Source organism: Leguminivora glycinivorella, chromosome 19 (genome assembly GCF_023078275.1).
Source record: "Leguminivora glycinivorella isolate SPB_JAAS2020 chromosome 19, LegGlyc_1.1, whole genome shotgun sequence".
Lineage (NCBI taxonomy): Eukaryota > Metazoa > Arthropoda > Insecta > Lepidoptera > Tortricidae > Leguminivora > Leguminivora glycinivorella.
The window spans coordinates 15,639,542-15,661,409 of record NC_062989.1 but is presented as its reverse complement, the minus strand read 5'-3'; the positions used below and the strand labels follow the sequence as shown (position 1 = coordinate 15,661,409).

Here is a 21,868-nt window from a genome sequence, read left to right as displayed (position 1 = left end):
CATAGTCAGAAATGAAACTTGGAACTATCACAAATATACACTGAGCTATTTTTTCCACGATCTATCAGAAATCCTCACAAAATAAATAAATATCGTCAAGACGACCATTGAAGTCGCGGTAAAAACTCGAACCAATATAATACGACTATGTACAGTTGTCAAAGATGGAGACCGAGTGTGAAATGACAAACGTATATTTAATTTTGCCGTATAATAAATGGACCCCAGGTCCGTTTTGACATCAGCATTTAGGGACAACCTTCGAGAAAACGAAAGAAGTTGTGGAATATTGTCTCATTCGCTCATATAAAAAAGGTAATAGTGCGGTGTGAGTAAGATACATGTCACCGAGCTCTTATTTTAGCATGGCTTCCATGCTTTAGTTATACTTCCGTGACCAAAACATTCTAATAGGAGTTCTTTAAAATAAAACATTTGTTAGCTAATTTAATAAGAAAACTAATTTCCTGCATCAATAGTAAGAAGAAAAAATATAAAAATGAACGTGATACAAGCAGTCAAGATGTATATAACGAAGATGACCGAGGAAAGTGGGCCAGGAATGAAAGTTATTCTCATGGATAAAGAAACTGTAAATATTGACAATCATTTTTATTTAATATTAGAGGCAGATTTTAAACAATGCACTACCCGAAATAATGATGTGATTCTTGTCTTATTATTTCTGGGGTAACCGTATCAATACAAATCCTTTTGGACATTGAGTCATCTTTTAGGGATAGGGGAAACATTTTTACGGCCATAGTATTTTATCTAAACCCAATGTTTTATATTGAGTAAGCAAACTAACCTTTTAAAAGGATGATAACAATTCCAGAACCACATTTTTGCTAGCAGTTACCATTCTAAGCAAGTGGTAACATCAAAAACATTCTCATTAGACAAGGGAAATATTATTTTGAGTTAGCACTTGCATTGGGTACCCGCCAACAAGCACAGTCATGTGCTGCAACTTCTATAGATATATTGAAATATTATAACATTATTTCTGCAACTTTATCTACTACTCAAAATGGTTTCAATGTGACTGAAGCATTACGCTGTGGTTAGCATTACGCTGAGGCGGGACCATTTCGTGGTAAACAATTATATGAATGTGTTTTATTTTTCTTTGTTTTTTAATTATTATTTTTTCTTTTAACTTTTGTATGTGCTTTTATTGTTTTATATGTGTTGTATGTGGTTTATCACAAATAAATGATTGTTTGATTGATTGATTGATTGAAGCATGGAAAACTGAATGGACTACTGCTTCTGCTGGCTCCCACATAGATCCGACTTCTAAACCATTAGGTTTCAACCTCCTCCAGAAATTGTGGTGTCGCTTAAATAGACTGAGAACGGGTCACGGTCGCTGCAATTACTGTCTGCATAAATGGGGGTGGAAAGACTCTGCAATGTGCGAGTGTGGCGAAGAAGTACTCTGCACTCATACTCAGGACCACCAGAAGACCTGCTGTGCCTAACACCCGATGCAATTGCGTGGCTGAGCACACTGAATATTGAAATTTAGTTTAAATTTTAATTTTAATTTAATTTGTATTCTCTGGCATTCATATAACTGCCTGTTTTTGTGTATGCCATACGATTAAATAAATCTACTACTGATCACAAACAAAGCTTAGGTATTTAATTAAGTATATTTTGCTGTACTACTAACCTTTCTTTGAGTTTCAAAACTGAAAAATAAATAAATAAAAAAGTTGTTTATTTCTGGCATAAACAGATAGTTATTAGAGTCTGTAAAGTGAAGAGTTGTGGAATGTAATGGACCCCATACATTTAATGACTCTTTACTTTCCGAAGAGATTATCATTTAATATTAACATTTAATTATATTTTTTTTTATTCATTTAAGCTCTACATAAAAGATTTCCTTTTCCTTTATTTGTTTTTTATTATTATTGATTTTCTTCTGTAGACCCCTTCTGGGTAAAAGCCTCCTCCAGCAGTTTCCATTTTACTTTATTTTTTAGTAGCCACAATGTCATCCTGCCATCTAGATAGTGGATGTCCTCTCTTTCTTGAGCCCTGTGGCCCTTTCCACTTGGTAACCTTTCTTGTCCACCTGTCATCATTTAGCCTTGCCACGTGGCCCGCCATCTCCATTTCATCTTCTTCTTCTTTGCATCCTGTTACCCTCTGCTGGGGTGTAGGGCTCGAATCATATTTCTCCATTTACTCCGGTCTTGGGCAGTTTGGGTGACCTCCTCCCACCCCATGCCTAGCACCCTGAGCTCCTGCTGAACCGAACGACGCCAGGTCGATTTTGGGCGGCATGGTTTGCGTTTTCCGGGTACATTCCAGGTGAGGGCCATTTTGGATAGGTGGGTATCAGGTTTTCTGAGGATGTGTCCAATCCAATGCCATTTCCGCGTCTGTATTTCTTCTTGTACGGGTGCTTGTCCAGTTATTCTCCATAAGCGGGCGTTTGTGATCCAGTTAGGCCAAAAGATACGCAGGATCTGCCTCAAGCATTTGTTCACAAACACTTGGAGTTTTGACATTAGGTCTTTGCGGACAAACCAGGTCTCACACCCGTACAGTAATACGGCCTTTACATTGGAATTGAAAATCCTCAGTTTAGTTCTTCTAGTCAGGGTCGAGGAGCTCCACACTGGTTTAAGCTGACCGAAAGCGGCTCGGGCTTTGTTTATTCGAGATTCAATGTCAGCTTCAGTTCCTCCACTCTGGTCAACGATACTGCCCAGGTAGCAAATCTCCATTTCATGCCCTGAGCAAAACGTAAGGCATCAGTTACTTGTGTCGTTTTTCTAATATCTGAGCATCTTATTTTGTCCTTTAACTGAATGCCTAACTTAATTATATAAAGGAATTATAAATAACCCGTCACCTGCAGACCAGCATCGTGAGCATGGTGTTCAGCCAGTCGGAGATCCTCCAGAAGGAGGTGTACCTGTTCGAGAGGATCGACAGCCACTCCAAGTGGGACAACCTCAAACACATGAAGTGTATTGCCTTCCTGCGGCCAACGTCGGAAAACATAGCCCTGCTGTCCAGAGAATTGCGGTACCCGAAGTATGGTGTCTACTTTATATGTAAGTGAGATCATATTTATTACTTTTTGACAAACAGAAACGTCTGCTATTGATGCCACTAGGCTTAGAATAAATTTAAAAGTTTAAAAGTACTGCCTTGGGTGTGAGTGGGTGGGCTGTGAGTTCAAGTCACTTTGCAGAAAAGTCTAATTAAATTTTGTAAAATTTCATTCTATCTTTAAATTAATAATCAGTTGGCAGAGAGCTGGAGTATCGATCCAGAGGCAGTGAGTTCGAGTCTCACCCCAGGCGGAAATTTTCCAATTTTAAATTACACTACAATGTCACAGTTTCGTTTTCTTTTAACCCCTTATTTGCCAAGAGTGGCCCTGAAGCTTTAGTAGTTTCATGTGCTCTGCCTACCCCTTTATGGGATACAGGCGTGATTGTATGTATGTAAGTTTGTTTATTCTATTTGTTTGTATCTGTGTGTGTGTGTCAAGATGTACTAATAACCAGTAAATGTGTTTGTTTTGTTATATTTGTGTTTATCACAAATAAATGATTTGTATATTGTCTTGTAAGGTCCAGATTGATATGTGACATTTGTTCCCAGATTTCAGCAATGTGATCTCGAAAGCTGACATAAAGACGTTAGCCGAGTGTGACGAACAGGAGACAGTGAGGGAGGTGCAAGAAGTGTTCGCCGACTACCTGGCCGTTGACAGACATCTGTTCTCCTTCAACATTGTTGGGTGCTTGCATGGTAAGTTAGCGGCAACCCACACTCAAGCGACGCATGTCTTAAGACGCGGAACGGACGTCAGCGCCTCGCCGCCCGAATGTAATTTAAAAAACGTCTGGGGCGCGTCTTACGTCTTTCCTATGTAAAATGTTTTTAAATACCATTCGAGCGGCGTGGCGCTGACGTCCGTTCCGTCGCCTGTGTGGGGACTATCCACTAGATAGTTTTGCGAAAATCCCTTAGATAGTTTTGCGAAAAAAAATGTTCTATATCGAACAGTCACCCACCCATTACTGGATCTCGCTTGGAATCATTCAAAAATGAAATTCTACATAGTTTGTCTATAATACCATTTTCGCATTATGACTGTAATCATTTGTATCAAGATGTTTTCAATGTAATTCTTAATCAATTTAATAACAATTTCAAAGTGAAATCTATTAGTGGGTCAAAAGTTAAAACAAAGTTTAGTGAATGGGCTACTGTAGGTATTCACAAAAGTAGAAAAAGACTTTATGAACTTTATGGTGAGAGAGAGCTGAACAAGAATTCAGAATTCCTGGACTATGTAAGAAACTACTCAAGAATCTTCAAGAAAGTGTGTTTAACTGCCAAGAAAAACTTTATTAGTTCTAAATTGAAAGTGTCGGACAACAAAGTGAAAACAACTTGGAGTATTATAAATAAAGAAGCTGGTAAATGTAAATCACGCGATTGTCAAGTCAACATTGTATCAGATAATCAACAAATAGTGTCGAACAGCGATGTTGCCTCGGCATTCGAAGATTATTTCTCAAATATAGCCGTTAACACCACAAAATGTTTACATTCTTCTGCGGCTCAAGCCCATTCATTACTTTGTGCTAATGTTAAGAAATGTAATAATTCATTTGAATTTAGTCAAGTAGACTCTGTAAATATTGTTAAAACATTCAAGTCACTCAATTTAAAGAAAACGGAAGACTTATGGGGAACATCAGTTAAAGTAATTAGTCATGTCATAGATATAATAGCACCTTACTTGGCCGTAATATATAATATTTCAATTTCACAAGGCACCTTTCCAGATCTTATGAAATGTAGCAAAGTCATACCGCTTTTTAAATCGGGTGATTCGAGTGATATAACCAATTTCCGTCCCATATCAATACTTCCTGTACTAAGTAAAGTCTTTGAGAAGCTAATGTTAAATGATCTACTGGGACACTTCAACAGACATAGATTACTTACAAGCAAACAGTTCGGTTTCACAAGGGGCCGTTCCACGACCGATGCTGCTTCGGTACTCATTAAACATATATATAATTTTTGGGAAAATTATTGTGATGCAATTGGCATATTTTGTGATCTTTCAAAAGCCTTTGATTGTGTGGATCATGGAACGCTCATTTTGAAATTAGAACACTATGGTTTGTCTATAAATGCCCTAAACTTTATGTCTTCTTACCTTAGCAATAGAACACAAACAGTAGTTGTTAACAAAACTCGCTCTAGCGGGACTGTAGTCCAATTAGGAGTGCCACAAGGCTCAATTTTAGGTCCATTCCTGTTTTTGGTTTATATAAATGATTTGCCATGTATAGTGAAAAACTTTTGTGAAATAGTACTTTTTGCTGATGATACATCACTGCTTTTTAATGTTGACCGAAAATCTACGGATTACAATGTAATTAATAGCACGTTAGCTGATGTACTGCAGTGGTTTACTGTCAACAATTTACTTCTTAATTCTAAGAAAACCAAATGTATTCGATTTTCTCTGCCGAATGTTAAACCAATCGATACAAAAATACTTTTGAATGATGAATGCTTAGAGATGGTAGATACAACACTGTTTCTTGGTTTAACATTGGACAAAAATCTACAATGGAGTCCTCATATAAAAACTAGCAAGCAAATTAAGTTCAGCCGCATACGCCGTTAGGAGAATCAGGCAACTGACTAATGTTGAGACAGCTCGCCTAGTGTATCATAGTTATTTTCACAGTGTAATGTCATACGGTATTCTGGTTTGGGGCAAAGCAGCTGACATACAGACTATCTTTGTATTACAAAAGAGAGCCATTCGTTCTATTTACAACTTAGGAACACGTGAATCAGTAAGAGAACTCTTCAAAGAAATTAATATCTTAACTGTAGCTTCCCAATACATTTATGATAGTATAATTTATGTTGTTAAGAATTTAGACTGTTTCACTAAGAATTCTGATATCCATAATTATAACACTAGAAACAAAAATAAGCTTGCCATAAAGAAGTTTCGTGTCCGTAAAGTACAGAAGTCATTTGTTGGGCAATGCATTCATTTTTATAATAAGTTACCTGACACTGCTTTGAGATTACCCCTCCCAGCTCTTAAGAACTACTTAAAAAAATCATTGATGTTAAAGGCTTATTACAGAGTCGAGGACTATTTGACAGACAAACATGCATGGCCCGAACCAGAAACTACAAAAAACGAATAGCAATTAAAATAATTGTATTATGTATAGAGGACACAGTTCAGATAAGAAAGCACATCAAATATTTTATATTTTATGTTGTGTAGGTAAATTACATATTTAATGATATTGAGATTCATATTATCTTTTTCTTCTATGACAATTTGATATGTTTTCTCTGAAGAAGAACGACGTATTATTAAGCAATAATATAATTTATTGAAATTGATTTCCATAGAGTACCTAGTCTGTTCATATTCCTTGATGAATACTTTTGCATGTTAAATTGTATGTTGTTATTTAATGCATGTTAATTATAAGATGTAATGTTTTGAAAAGAAGTTGCCCGCCGAGTTTCTTGCCGGTCCCATAGTGGATACCCCCCTCCCAACTGAGGGGGGACTGAAATCTTCTCGAGGCTGAGGCGTAGGGTTAGAGCCGGCGTAGCTTTATTTGACGTTCATATGCGCATTGTAATATGCCTACTTGAAAATAAATATTTCATTTCATTTCATTTCATTTCATTTCATTTCATTTCAGTCAACCAATGGAGTTTTTCATGATGTACAGTCAACCAAGTGGAACCCTGGGCCACTCTACAACCATGTCAGAATGACAAGCAGTAAGAAATTTCCTACAATCTGATTTATAACGTCACTATGACATAGTTCTACAGTGGCCTAGGGTTCCAATTGGTTGACTGTATCTAGGGGGGGTCTAAATCTCGAAATTTTAATGGCGATACAACACTGACACTGACAGCTCATCAGTTCGTTCATAACTATAACAGACTACTCGTATACTAGCAGTATCAGGATGGAGCGACATTTTTTCGACATTCTAATTTAGAGCCGTGTTTTCAAATGTAATTTTTATAAACTGCTACTGTGTGACATTGATGTGTATATTAATTGTGGTAATAACCTAATGGTAATAATAACCTAGTTTCCTATACTAAATATTTTGTGCAGAGCACGAAATAAAGAACCACATAATTAGAAGAAAATGATGGACAGTAGTTATTTTTAAACATAATTTCTATTTAATAAGTCAAAGAGAAAGATATAAAGTAAACGAATTGACCTTGACGTCACTCCTCAGTATTTCATAGTAATTCCATATTAGCAAATCGTTTTGACAGTTCTTAAATAAATATTTTTATATTATATATTGAAAACAGAATATGATCACAATTATTATACCTTATTACCTACATGTCATGTCTGCGCGATTCATCTATGATTCCAGTTGTCAAAATGGCGGCCATAGCATCGTGTTTAAGAAGCCCGTCCCTTCATTATAATAATTACTTAAATTAAGTTAGATCAAAATAGCTTGTCTACTAACCGATGAAATGTGACACCGTCACTTTTATTAGATTTTCTCGTATGGCTTCAACAGTATCTTATAGCACAGGAAGGCATTTTTTCATTTTATTTGTGTGCAGTCAGAGACAACCTCCTCCCACCACGCGCAGAGACTGACTGAGGCAACATAAGTCCACTGGACTTATGTTCGTGGCGCAAACTTTTTGTTCGCCGTGTCCTCTCTAGTACATTATACCTCAATGTTTAAGCCTAATTTATTTGGTCGCAGGTCGTTCCTGGAACCAGAGCCACCTGCAGCGCTGCGCGCAAGGCCTGCTGTCCGTGTTGCTCTCGCTGAAGCGGCGCGCGGCGCTCCGCTACGAGGCGGCGTCGGAGCCCTGCGCGCGCCTCGCCGAGAGAGTGCGCGACCTGCTGCGGCGCGAGGCGGCGCTCGTCGACAACAACGTGCCGATTAACGGCGACTTGCCCACGCCGCTGCTCCTCATTGTTGATAGGAGGGATGATCCCGTCACGCCGCTTTTGAGTCAGGTATGTAAATTTAGTACAAGACCCAGTGTCCCCCTAAGAACAAATTAAATTACTTTCATAGAAAATATTTAACTTGTTATTTTAAGTAGTAACACTACTATTATGTTCTAAACATTAAATAAATGTCATATACAAAGAAAAAGTGACCAGCTGCTGGAAGCTGGAAGTGGCAGTGGGCAGCTCGGAGCACTGGAGGCTTTGGTCACTTTTTCTTTGTATATGACATTTATTTAATGTTTAAGACCCAGTGTCATAAATAGAAGACATTGGGGTTTACGAGCTAATACACTGTCTCTTACATGAACTAGGGGCGTCTTAACTATCTTACTATATAACAAACAAAAGAACCTACATTTTCATTTGTTTTATCACATTATCAAAATTACTTTTCGGTGATATTTTAGACAGACTTTTATAGATAGGTAAATATGAGTAAATCATTCATATAAAAATGTATCATTATCAAAGAACAAATCCCTCCTATTTATCAAACGTTTATTGTGTTTTCTAAAGCTCGTTTCTACTAAAATCGTAAGACATAATATGTAGTCTACTATTGCTGGTAGAAGTAGTATAATCTAGCGTTGGTATGTGTCTATCAAAAGTTTGGCTATCGAAACAGTAGTCTAGTTGGTATGTATGGCTACGAGGCGGCGTCGGAGCCCTGCGCGCGCCTCGCCGAGAGAGTGCGCGACCTGCTGCGGAGTAACGGAGACGTGATTGTTGACCGGCGTGAAGATCACGTCACGCCATTATTAAGCCAGGTTACAACTCTCGAATAGTCCAGAAATTAGGGCAGGCTGCGTCAGTACCGCGTAGGGCCGAATGCCGGAAGAATCTAGGCTTCGTACTGATGAATAAAAGAGCGCGCTTCGCGCTCCTGAATGTCGTTCAAATGCCCTGCTTCCTATAAGGGCGCGCTTCGCGCACATGAATGTCGTTCAAATGCCCTGCTTCCTATAAGGGCGCGCTTCGCGCACCTGAATGTCGTTCAAATGCCCTGCTTCCTATAAGGGCGCGCTTCCCGTACCTGAATGTCGTTCAAATGCCCTGCTTCCTATAAAGGCGCGCTTCCCGTACCTGAATGTCGTTCAAATGCCCTGCTTCCTATAAAGGCGCGCTTCCCGTACCTGAATGTCGTTCAAATGCCCTGCTTCCTATAAAGGCGCGCTTCCCGTACCTGAATGTCGTTCAAATGCCCTGCTTCCTATAAAGGCGCGCTTCCCGTATCTGAATGTCGTTCAAATGCCCTGCTTCCTATAAAGGCGCGCTTCCCGTACCTGAATGTCGTTCAAATGCCCTGCTTCCTATAAAGGCGCGCTTCGCGCACCTGAATGTCATTCAAATGCCCTGCATCCTATAAGGGCGCGCTTCGCGCACCTGAATGTCGTTCAAATGCCCTGCTTCTTTTAAGGCTGCGCCCGACCAACAGGGGATCAAGTGCACTGATGAATATGAGATCAAACTTCGCACTGCAAAAACACGTTTCGCGCGCTTCAATCGCCCGAGCCTACAAGTCCAAGTGACCTGCTTATTATTTGTGTTACTTGAAATAAATAAATTTTAATTTAATTTAATGTGAGAAAGTGCGAACGCGCGCCTGAATGCACTGACCTTACATTGTGAAACGCCTTGGTTTCGTACGGAGAGCAAATTTTTAGTATTGTTTTGTTTTTAGAACTGTACGAAATCTTAGTTTATTTACTTTTGTTTTTAGAACTTTGTACGAAATCTTAGTTTATTTTTCCGGACGCTATAACTCTTCTTTGTCGACAGTGGACGTACCAGGCGATGGTGCACGAGCTGCTGACGCTGCACAACCACCGCGTGAGCCTGGCGCACCTCCCGGACGTGCACAAGGACTTCAAGGAGGTGGTGCTGTCCGCCGAGCAGGACGAGTTCTACGCCAAGGTACATCCCCAATACAATAGTCATCTGTAGGTATACGACAGGGAACTGGGCCGTCTACGACTAGTCAAAACACTAATAGCATTATCAATGCATTCAGTATGATCAAAGTGGATCGAGTATTATAGAGTTAGAGAGTTACTGTCAAAGTAATATGTATAATCACAGTGCATAGACTGCCATCTCTCGACGCAGGCTTAAAACTTTTGAACCTCAGTTTTATTATCCCATATTGTTAGCTTGATGTGTTAAAATGTCAAATATTAATATTAACGCCATCTAGCCGAGCGTTCCCCAAAGGTGTAACGCCATCTAGGCCATCGTACCTTTTTCTATATGGTTCTGAAGTACGTTTTTGTTTCATAGACTTTATCTGTCTATACGGAGTTACATATGTCTTTGATTCAGTATGATCTACAAATATATTAGATGACAAGGATGAAAATCTTGGAGGTAGGAACTGTGACGACATAAACTGATGTAAGCACAGTGCTACAAGTACAACACAAGGTAGTTATAAATATCCGATGCTAACAAAGAGTTTAAGAAGGTTCTAGACTCATCTAGACCTTTCACTATGATATTTTTACAAGCTTTTATTCAACTTGCTTTGTTAGTATGTTAGTGTGCGTCAAAACGTAGAAGCTAAATTTGACCCAGTTCCCGGTTTCCGATTGAGCTGAAATTTTGCACACATATGTAAATCACGTGGACAATGCAATATTATGGTACCATGGAGCTGATCTGTACGATCTGATGATGGAGCCGAAAGGTGGTCATAGGAATTCTGTTATGAAACGTCGTATCCCCATCGAGTAAGGGGTTTTTAGAAACGTCTTGGAAAGCAGTATATGACTGTTGAAAGAAAGGTACAGTCGGCGATAAAAACTTGTACCAAAAATGAAATTGTTGCAAAAACTTATTTACGTTTCATAACACGACTCTATAGTTAAAACGTCACGGAATATGTAATCTGTACACTTTTTCAGAACCTGTACTCCAACTTCGGTGAAATCGGTCAGACCATGAAGTCTCTGATGGAGGAGTTCCAGAAGAAAGCCAAGAGCCATGAGAAGGTCGAGAGCATCGCAGACATGAAGAGCTTCGTGGAAGCGTATCCGCTCTTCAAGGTATGTGGCGTTGCTACGTAGCAACTATGACGTAGTCTCTGATGGAAGAGTTCCAGAAGAAAGCCAAGAGTCATGAGACTTCAGAGACCCACACAAACGGATATTTCGAAGTATATTCTAGCTAGACATCAAATTGACCTTTTTTTTACAGAAAATGTCGGGCACAGTAACGAAGCATGTAACGGTGGTTGGCGAGTTATCGTCTATGGTGGCCAAGCGATCTCTGCTGGCCGTTTCTGAGCTAGAACAAGAGCTGGCCTGCCAGAGCGACCACGCCAAACATCTTCAGGTAGGAAAAATAATTTGGACTGTCTCAATATTCTAATCATGAACTATGTCTAGCTGTGGTAATGACAACACTTATAAAGATGGTTGGTTCCTGAACTGTGACAACTTCCTGCCTAGCGAAACTTTAGAATGAGCTATCGCCTGAGATGTTTTCGGACCTATACGACCTTCAAACATTTCGTAAGATCATTTTTTACGATTGAGAGATAGAATTTGAAACTTTCTTTTATTTTTATGAGTGTTTGTACATGTACGCCGGGACTAAATAGCGTGCACCCATCTCGGAGACCGGCAACTTTCAACCCTATTGGTGGTATTGCGGGGTGTGGTGGTAAGCGATTAAAATAAATCGTGTTGTTGTTAAGCTCTGGCTGATCACATTTCTTTTTTCTGAGAATAAGCAAGCAAGTCAAGATTAGTAATAAAAAGCAGGGCTTCGAGTTTTGAAAACTCTTTGGTATGATGATCTTACTGACTTAATTTATTTCCGCAGCGCCTAAAGGCCCTGCTAGCGAACGACTCCGTCCGTCACCACGACGCGGCCAAGCTGGTCGCTCTCTACGCTCTCCGTTACGAGAAGCACGCCTCCAACGCCCTAGGGACCCTAGTCGAAGCCCTGAAGGCCCGGGGATGCCCTGAACCACTTGTCAAGAATGTTTTATTAGTGTTGGAGCATGGAGGTGCTCATGCCAGGCAGAGTGACTTGTTTGGACTGCAGGATGCTGTGAAAATCACTAAAAGGCTGTTCAAGGTGAGTTATAAATCATTCTAGATTAATTTACAGCGCCCTAGGGACCCTTGTTGAAGCCCTGAAGGCTAGAGAAAGCCCTGAGCCAGAGGTCAGGTCTAAGTTAGTTTTTTTATTATACTACATCATTCTAGAAAGGGTAATGACAGATTCGCTACGCTCGCGGTTCAATGTTGGAATCTTTCGTTTGCTCGGGTATCAATATTGGCACGTGCGGTTAAACAATAACTTTGCCCCCTTGTAAAACAACTATTAATATATGTAGAATCCAGTTTGGATTGTTATATTGTAATACATCCGAGATAAACAGAGCTTTTTAGAAAGCGTCAGCACTCCTTTACGGTTTTTTTTATAATATTACTCTCACAGCGCGTTCCTAGTTCACTTACCACTTCTAAACAATACTTACCAATATTTTTTTATCCTCAGGGCCTCAACGGCGTCGAAAACATCTACACCCAACACACACCCCTCCTAAAAGACACCCTAGAAGACCTCATAAAGGGCAAACTGCGCGAAAACCTTTACCCTACTCTAGGCGGCGACGAATCCTACGGCCGACGACCCCAGGATATTATAGTTTTCATCGTAGGAGGCGCCACTTATGAGGAATCTTTATGCGTCCATCAGATAAACCAGGCGTACCCTGGTGTAAGGGTGGTGCTGGGTGGGACGACTATACATAATTCTGCGTCGTATTTCGAGGAGGTGAAGGCTGCGATGCAGGGGGTTCATAGGATACATACGAGGCATATTAGGAATGTTTAAAATGCTTGCCAGGTTGTTCTTGTATGTTCACGCATTCCAAAATTGTTTCGATAATAAAATGAAGGTGAGCGTCAGGACCCCTGGACCACTACAGATATTTGATGTTTAGTACATACTAAAATTTAGTACCTATTTGATACTATTTGGTACCTGAGTACATATATTTGGTACCTCCACTGATATCGAAAAATCGAGCGAATAAAGTGGCCAGACATTCTGACGTCAGGATGTCTGGACCATTTTTGATTTACATAGTTCTAGACAACACTACTAATTGATATCTTAGTCAATATTTACTACCTATTTGGTACCTGTCAATATATTTTTTTCAAATTTTTTTGGCGTACCAGAAAACAGTTATGATGGAATTTAAAGTTGTGAGCCCAGCCGTGGCGTTGAACCTGTCAAAAGAATAGAGGCAAATCCGCCTGCCCTCCTGCGCGTCAACTTAAATAGGAATTGATTTTTAGGCACTCGCACATTATCTCTACTGATTAGTGGCATTAATATAGTCGAAATATAAAAGTAACAAAACAGTGTCAAAACAGGCGCTACATACTTCAACGGCACGGCCGGGCTCGCAACTTTAAATTCCGTCATAACTTTTTTCTGGTATGCCAAAAAAATTTGAAAAAAATATATTGACAGGTACCAAATAGGTAGTAAATATTGACTAAGATATCAATTAGTAGTGTTGTCTAGAACTATGTAAACCAAAAATGGTCCAGACATCCTGACGTCAGAATGTCTGGCCACTTTATTCGCTCGATTTTTCGATATCAGTGGAGGTACCAAATAGTATCAAATAGGTACTAAATTTTAGTATGTACTAAACATCAAATATCTGTAGTGGTCCAGGGGTCCTGACGCTCACAAATGAAGTCGTGAATCGGACTCTTGTCGCCTTTATCCTCGTCCTGCCCAATGTGATTTATAAAGGGCATACTCCAAAATTTGGAAATTATAAATTAAAAGCCTGGATATGAAAAAAAATCCCTTTATTTTTTTGGTTTTACCTAAATCGTGATACCAAGGAAAATCTACCCTATGCATTAAATTATTTGGTTTAAATTTCAATGGCTCTAACTATATATGGCGGGCTGGACGAGGTTATCAATTTGCTGCCTGAGACAAAGGGTTAGGATTCAAAATAAGGGCTAGAAACATTCTATTCAGGCTGCGTAGTCAAGACGCCAACCCTTCTGGTAAAGCCAGTTTAAAAACATGACCTAAAGACGATATTTGATGTACTAATTTCATGGTGGTAACTACTGATTATTATATAGTGATTTTAATGTAGTATTTTTAAGCTTTACATACTTACGCAATTTATTTATTCCTCTAATCTTAAGTATTGTAACTTTAATAAATAAAACACGTGACTGTTGTGTTCAAAACACGTTTTTTTTTACTTTTTTATTGAAAAATAATTGCGGCCACAGGTGTTCGTGGTGAACAATTACAAGTTATTTAAAAAAACATCCTGCCATCGAGTTTGGCACAGAGTGCTCCACGCCCTCGCTTCGCTAAGCTTAAATCAAGTAGGCGTTTTATAAAAACCAATTTACATCCTTAGCTCTCCACTCCTTTCAGTCTTTATACATAATTATACAATCGGCCCCTAGCATGATACTGTTTAGTTTAAACAGTATCATGCTAGGGGGTAGCGGCGTGCTAGTGAGACTCTTTGAAATTATTTGATGTGATGTGTTACACCATCAATTCGTTATTATATCCATATTCCCCTGGTTTTATAAGAAACTACCGCCTATAAATAGGTTCCGCAAAATACGACTCAATAATGTAGTAATTTTTGTGGAATCTAATCTACGGAAAATTCGTCTTTTATAAAGACAGGCGAAGATAGGAATACTTGGCAAAGACACGAGGTTTACGGTAGCTACCTTATAGTCAGAGTAATGATTTTTGACAGAAACGGCGTCCGCTGGCAGACTAACGTAACCTAATCCTGTAAATTCAATTCTTTTTAATTATAACTGTTATTACTACTATACTATATTCAAATTCTCATCTTCATCAAATAATTTCAATTTTACAACGTAGTTTGACAAAATTTGGTTGAAATCACAGTTGATATTGGTTTTCGTTGCAGATATTTAGTTATTATTTCCAAACTACTAAATCGATTCTGATAGATGAATAGAAGATGATAGAACAATGATTATTTCTTAAAACAGACCAAAAGAAGTTTGCATGAATACCACATGTTATGTCGATATAGATGATAAATATCAAAATAAGACTTGTCTAAAGCCTGTACAACAATTCTGACCATTTAATTAAAATGAAAATACAAAACGAAGGATTTTTAAAACATATTCTCATCATCATCATATTCGATTGCTGGCATTCTCACAAAAGTCAGATGTTAGATCCCTTTTTAAACTATTGCGAGGCAAAACGGCCGTCTTTTTCATGCAAGTAATTAGAAATAGACGCGCTAAACTCGCTACCGTATTTCCTACAGACAAAAAATATAATCTTTCTTGCACCCAATGCTTTGCATAGTGTTGTTCCATCATTTCAAATTTAAATGAACAAGATCATGACAATTTTGACATTTTTGTCGATAGAAAACATGGACAGTTCTATAATTGACAATACACAGCACGCCGCGCCACCATCTACACGTTGGTAACAATCATTAGAGGCCGAACCTCGAGCGGAGAGCGCGGCGAGTGTTTCTAGTACACAGCATTCATAGAAAAACGGGGTTTCGAGCCCCTCGCTCGCTCTCCGCCCGCGGCCCCCCTCGCGATCGGGCACACACACATATAAGGCAATTTTATACATCTATATATAAAGTGTATATAGAGGTATATAAATAACGGCCGCCCACAATCCGGGCGGCCTATTTACATGGGCAATCAATTGCCAAATTTACAAAAGCTGCTCCGATCTTCGCGTAATACGCTTAGTTTTTGTCTTTCGAATCGACACGACGTCAAGGCACAATGATCAAATCGGCCGAACGGTCGTCGAGTTCGATGTGACATTACATATATATCGATATATATCAACTAAATGCTATCGAGAATGCGATGTCAGACAGTAGCGTCGCTTGGCAGTACGACATCGCACGAGGCTTGGCGGGCGAGCACCCGTCTCTCCGACTAGATAGTGCGAGAGACGTCTCTACCCGCGAACGCCGGAGGAATCAGTTGTGTACTCACACTCGTACACACACAAAGGAACAATCGAACAGAATACACGGTATTACAAATAATTCCGATCTTCTATTACTAAAAGAAAAACAAATCCGCGCTGTCCACGCGGCAAATCATTATATATAGTTTTATATAATTTTATATGGCGCTTAACAATAACATACGCACATAGAATTTCTCATATCTTACTCTCGTAGCAACAAACTTACAACGCTCACGCGACAATAAAACTTTTAATCAAAACAAAATGTGGAAAAAAACAATAATAAATGACCCGTAGCGTGTTCTCGAGCTAACTTACAACTTGCGACTTTGTGAAAAGATAAAAATCTTACAGATTTTTTTTTCACTATGGATATTTTATTTATTTTTGAAGGTGATATATATTATGTTAATTTCACGCGCCTGTACTCGATACAAATATCACTATATTTGATACGAGTAACTTTTGTTATAGCAGCAACGCAAAAGATGTGACGTTTACAACTGAAATGATACGTTCTTCGGTTGTCTTTAAAGTAGGTAGTTTTCAAATTGAAGCTATGCTATTAGATCTCCCATAGTAAAGTTTAGAGACCACTTGTATTCTGGAAGTCTAATTTTATTATAGACATTAGTACATACGCTTAAATATTGCTCGTCTTGTATTATTGAAATATATCATCAAATAAAATGAAGGTTACCATTTTAAAAGTAGATATAATGTGATTCAGGCAAGTTTGCTTCCTTTTATCATGTTAAAATACATATCATACACTAAATAAAAAGACCAAGTCGGCGGCCGAGCCGGGAATCGAACACGGAAAGCTTACGCGGCTAAAATTTTTGCCACTAGACCACCCGACCCTTACTTACACTTTAAGAAGTTTAAGACAATGTTATTTCACACTTCTTTTCTAGAAGCATTATAATTTAAATGAAATAGCGATATATTTTTATCTTTCCACAAGCCAAGTACAGCTCCAACACAGGTCCAGTAGGCCCTCGACTGCTGAGGCAATCACAAGAGGAGGTGACCCTCAAAATATTCTTTATATACATATGTACACGTGGACTTCATTCGAGGTGTAAATATCTATCTTGCATCGCGGTAAATATAGAGATATATTACAATAGTCAAGGTTTCTATTGGGCAATGTGACGATATTTAAGCTCTGGTTTTCACAAGAAATTTAAGAAAGTCAATAGTACAATACAAGTGCTAAAAGTAGGAAATTTTTACGAGGGATGATAAATCAAAACACGAGTAGCGAATTGATTATTCGCACGTGAATTATACAACGTTTTACAGTAAATAATGGCCCTTTAAACCTTCCACTTAGGCATGGAAAGAGCTCAGTTCCACACTAGTGTACTTTAAAATGAGAAATAATAATTAGAACAACATCAAACTACTTATTGCTTTCAAGGCTTGGGTTCTTAAATATTAATATTTAACGTTAGTTCCAAATCAGTAATCTAATTTTTACGAAATCAAAAAACCCTTTTACAGAATCAAAATACAATAAATTCTATGAAATCAAAACAAAATGTTATCAGAAAAGTCTCATAGACGAGGGTAGTTTAAATTTAGTTGTCTTTATATATCGCGTGGTTTATTTACAAGCCATCATTGCCCACTAACCTAATCTATTTTATTTGTTTTATTGTCCGACGACCGCGAAACACCGCTAAAATTCCTTGAACGAGATGAAATCTGTCTCCACTAATAGTAGAAATTATTTGAATAGAGAATTTTTGACGTAGATGCGTTTTTACGATACTAAAAACCATAGATATTTTTTAAAGTATTATCTAAAAATAACTGCAGGGGATTTTTAATAAAAAATGTGCTCGTCCTAGACTATAGGGTCCATAATGACTTTTTTTTAACACTATTTATGTTTAATTTGAGATGGAAAGAACCTTATTGCTTTTCAAACATAAAGGTCTTTTAGACAAGGATAGCCACAAATCGTTTCAATTTGATGGGTACACTTCAAATAAGATAAAGTTATTGAAAATAGCAAAATATCGATGGAAACGCATCTGTAAAGACATTGGTAGGCGAAGTGAGTTGATCAGTGTTTCAAAATTATAATGTATTTTGTAAATTAAACTGACAAAAAATAATAAATGGCAACTGGGAATAATAAGAGTAGATCTAAGATAGTGGTTAAACTCTGGCCTGCCAGCATTTTAATAGCCCCTTTTAACATATCCGATTGTTCAAAAATGCGTTTAAAAAACGATTTACATTTGGATGTCAGTTTCAAGAACTGTATATTAATTTTAAAAACAAGAACACCTTGAATTCAAATAGCTACAGTAATAACGGTGGTATGGATTCACTTGAATACATAACATCAACTTTCGTTATCCGGCGTGAATAAGGACAAAATCTTAAAAATGTGATTTCAATTACAATTTCTTTAAAAAATACTACACAAACTGCATTATTCGATTGTATATTTTCAATAATACCTTTCTATGTATAGTGAAGTATACTTATATGATATTGTAAGGTATGCTTCTTTCAAGTTTTCACTATAGCCTCTTGGCGCCCAATGTACATTCAGATGCACAAGTTTCAATGGAATTTTAAGTTTCATGTAATCATAACATTTCCTTTGTTTCTAAAATTTTTCTAACAAATAAAACTCAACTCAATTTCAAATACAACTAGAATCAAAATTCCCTAGGAAATATTTTGTATGGTGGGCGTTACGAGGATAGATGCAGGTATGTCTCACTTCACCTACGAGTGCCTTGCGCCACCTACTTTATATACAGTACCTACAGCGCGCTCACTCAAACAGCACTATAAAAGTATCAAAAACAAAGTCCACAGGCGGGGGTACGGTCGCGACTGCTCTACACACTCACAACGGGTCACAGAATGCATTTCTTTGAAACTAACCCATTTTTTACTCATTCATTATACAATTACACACTCAAAACGGGTCACTGAGTGCCTTTCCTTGAAACTAACCCATTTTTATTCGACCATTATACAATTACACACTCAAAACGGGTCACGGAGTGCATTCCGTTGAAATTAACCTATTTTTACTCGCCTTTACCTTGACGTTAAGTGACACTTTTTATACATTTAATGTAGTTTAGCCTACATAGCAAAGAACAACTTTTGTGACAGATAGTTCTGTTTTTAAATTAGATTTACCACAGGTAATATATTCGTATTGACATGTTGATGCCACATGACGTTTTAGTGATAAATGTTTGCATTTAAAGACCTTAATTCTTATATGGTTATTACTCCTGTTGCCCCTCTTTTATTTTCCGAGGCCAAGTTTCAAACAGATTTATATAAAAAAAATAGCTCATTTAAAACGCCAATCTCTGTAGGCGCCAATTTAGTACATGTAATAAATTCCCCTTTATTTTACATGCCTATTTCAAAATGAAGAACTTTTTAACTCATTCTGCCCTTCATAATGATATTGAGCTTTGAATAGTCAAAGAGCCAAGCTCTTTTAAACATCGACATTAATTTTAACACATAAATAAATCAACCGCAGAGATAATTCATCACTTCGACGCAGATCAGACATCTATACTTATAAATCCCCAATGTACAGCTGCAGACATATCTGACCCTTATCTAAGTGGGTCAGTTTATGCTTCAAGTCAATTTGCAGCATGACTCTTTAGTCTGCTGGGCATAAGTATATTATATGTTGCAGCTCTTGACCGTCCCCCGCCATAATTGACACGATTCACGCAACAGAACATACGGAGGAGACTAACATAGCACTAAATAAATATTGTTAAACGCCAAACCGTCGCCGACGATTCGAGTTTAAGATGGCCGCCGCCCATCGGCCAGATGGGCCGCGGCCAAAGGAAATTATCTAACTATTTTACAACTGGCTGGTATAGTTCGTTGTAGCCAGGTCGTATTCTTACAAATAAAGTTACATTGATACATTTTTCCCGCCGTGCTAAGCGAACCGTCTATACTAGGTTTTACACTGGCATGGCAACACTGAAACACAGTTCTTAAAAAAAACATCCATTTGCAGTGAGTCTTAAAATTGTAGAAACTAATGAGGGCACCATTTTCTTCGTAACTGTAAAATTTCTGACGCAAAACGCATAAACATGGCAACAATTTCGTGTAGACATTCTCATTTCCATTTTATTTAATTTCTATAATTTTAAGTCCCACTATAAGCCGATCGCTTCGAACAGTACATGCATGCCTGTTGTCAGTGTTGCCAACTGTGAATATACGAGGATATTTGCGAATTAATATTAAATGTAAATATTAATTATTGCAGTGACTGTATTGCCATTTGCAAAACAAATATTTAGGCAAAGTAAGTTTGAAATCGTTTTATGTACAAGCTGCCAGTGTATTAAAGGTTTTCAATGTATGGGCAAACTTTTGGAAAGTATACATAGTACAAATCTTATAATTTAATTATTTTAAAGTACACGAATTGAAAACTCATGGATAAATAATTACAATAAATTGTATGAATCAACTGATTATTATAATCACACATAATTCGATTCATAATTTTTGGTGCAGAGTAAAAATATTTAAAAAGTTTACCCACACTATACATTTTCTATACAGACGTTAGGTTCATAAAAATGTGTTATTCATTATAATACTTCTTTATATTCCGTTGGCAAAATATTACAATAGTCATTGATTATGTACTAATATTTTACTTACGGAGATATTTCAAAATTAAATTAAAGCTCATGATATAATTTTTTGGAAATTAAAATAATGGCATAAGATGTATAAAATTATTGTATACTATTTGTAGAAACTTAGAAAGTTGTAGATGTTATCATGTCACAATACAACAAAGTCATGATTAATTAATAAAATATAAAATAGGAATATTATTTTAATAGAAAAATACCTGTTTAAGTGACAAATATCATGAGCTTTAACTTAATGCATTTTTATAAAGAATATACATGAATTATTCAGAGACAAACTTGCTCTTTTAGGCTCGATCGATTTTCAACACATTCATTACCGTGCACCTGCCTTTACCTCTTACGTCAACGGGCGAACCGAAGGTCTAGAGCGTTGATCGATTTTCATAATCTTTGAAGATCCTTGTGAAAATCAATGACGTAATCGACACTTCACCACTGCACGCGGCTAAAATCGTCGAGCTTCAAACGCGAGGGTCTTTTGGCAGTAAACACATTATTGGAACCTAAGTATCTCCTTGACGCCTCAGGAACGCCGGAGTAGCGTTGCGGGCCGGTTGTAACAGCTCGAGTCTGTAGAGAGGCGGACGCGCGCCTAGCACGGCGGGCGCGTGTGTGGAGCGACGCGGTGTGTGCGCGCGCGCGGGGGGGCGGGGCGGGGGTGGGGGAGCCTCACGGGTGCGCGTGCAGGCCGGGCGTGCTGGCCCCGCCGCCGCCGCCCACGCCGCCCACGCCGCCGGCGCCCGGCAGCAGCTGCAATGACACATTACTCTAAAGGTGGGTCTACGCTAGACGAACCGAACACGAGCAAAGCACGAGCGAAGCCGTGATCGGCTTCGTCGTTCGCGGCGTCAAGTTTAGACGTACGACGAACCTACAACGATCACTTTCCGCAGTGTGCTCGCGGCACTTGGCGAACATGGACGATATCGTCGATAGCGATTATTATAGCAGTAGTCAGCAAAAAAGTTCTTTGTGTTCGTCAAAAAACGACAGCCGGCGGAACGCAGCCGAGCACGAACGAAACGCTCGAAGCGCGCTCGTTCGAGGCTTGTAAGTTGTAAGTCCGTCCACACTATTGTCCCAGATTTGT

The 21,868-nt window shown here is 38.4% G+C and overlaps 2 protein-coding genes across 2 annotated transcripts in view; one reads left to right on the top strand and one right to left on the bottom strand.

The window, feature by feature from the left end:
- Positions 1–405: 405 nt before the first annotated feature.
- Positions 406–14,301, top strand: LOC125236827 (vacuolar protein sorting-associated protein 45). The gene is made up of 10 exons (XM_048143759.1): positions 406–592; positions 2,882–3,080; positions 3,637–3,786; positions 7,803–8,062; positions 9,839–9,973; positions 10,960–11,100; positions 11,252–11,389; positions 11,882–12,139; positions 12,566–12,968; positions 13,787–14,301. Exons 1-9 carry the CDS (start codon positions 500–502, stop codon positions 12,902–12,904), a joined length of 1,713 nt encoding a protein of 570 aa, XP_047999716.1. The 5' UTR covers positions 406–499; the 3' UTR covers positions 12,905–12,968; positions 13,787–14,301.
- Positions 14,288–21,868, bottom strand: part of LOC125236785 (ataxin-2-like protein) — a 107,980-nt gene continuing 100,399 nt past the window's right edge. The window contains exon 22 of the mRNA XM_048143711.1: positions 14,288–21,528. Within this exon, the coding sequence (XP_047999668.1) occupies positions 21,448–21,528 (81 nt within the window). The 3' untranslated portion in view covers positions 14,288–21,447. The remainder of the gene's footprint in view (positions 21,529–21,868) is intronic.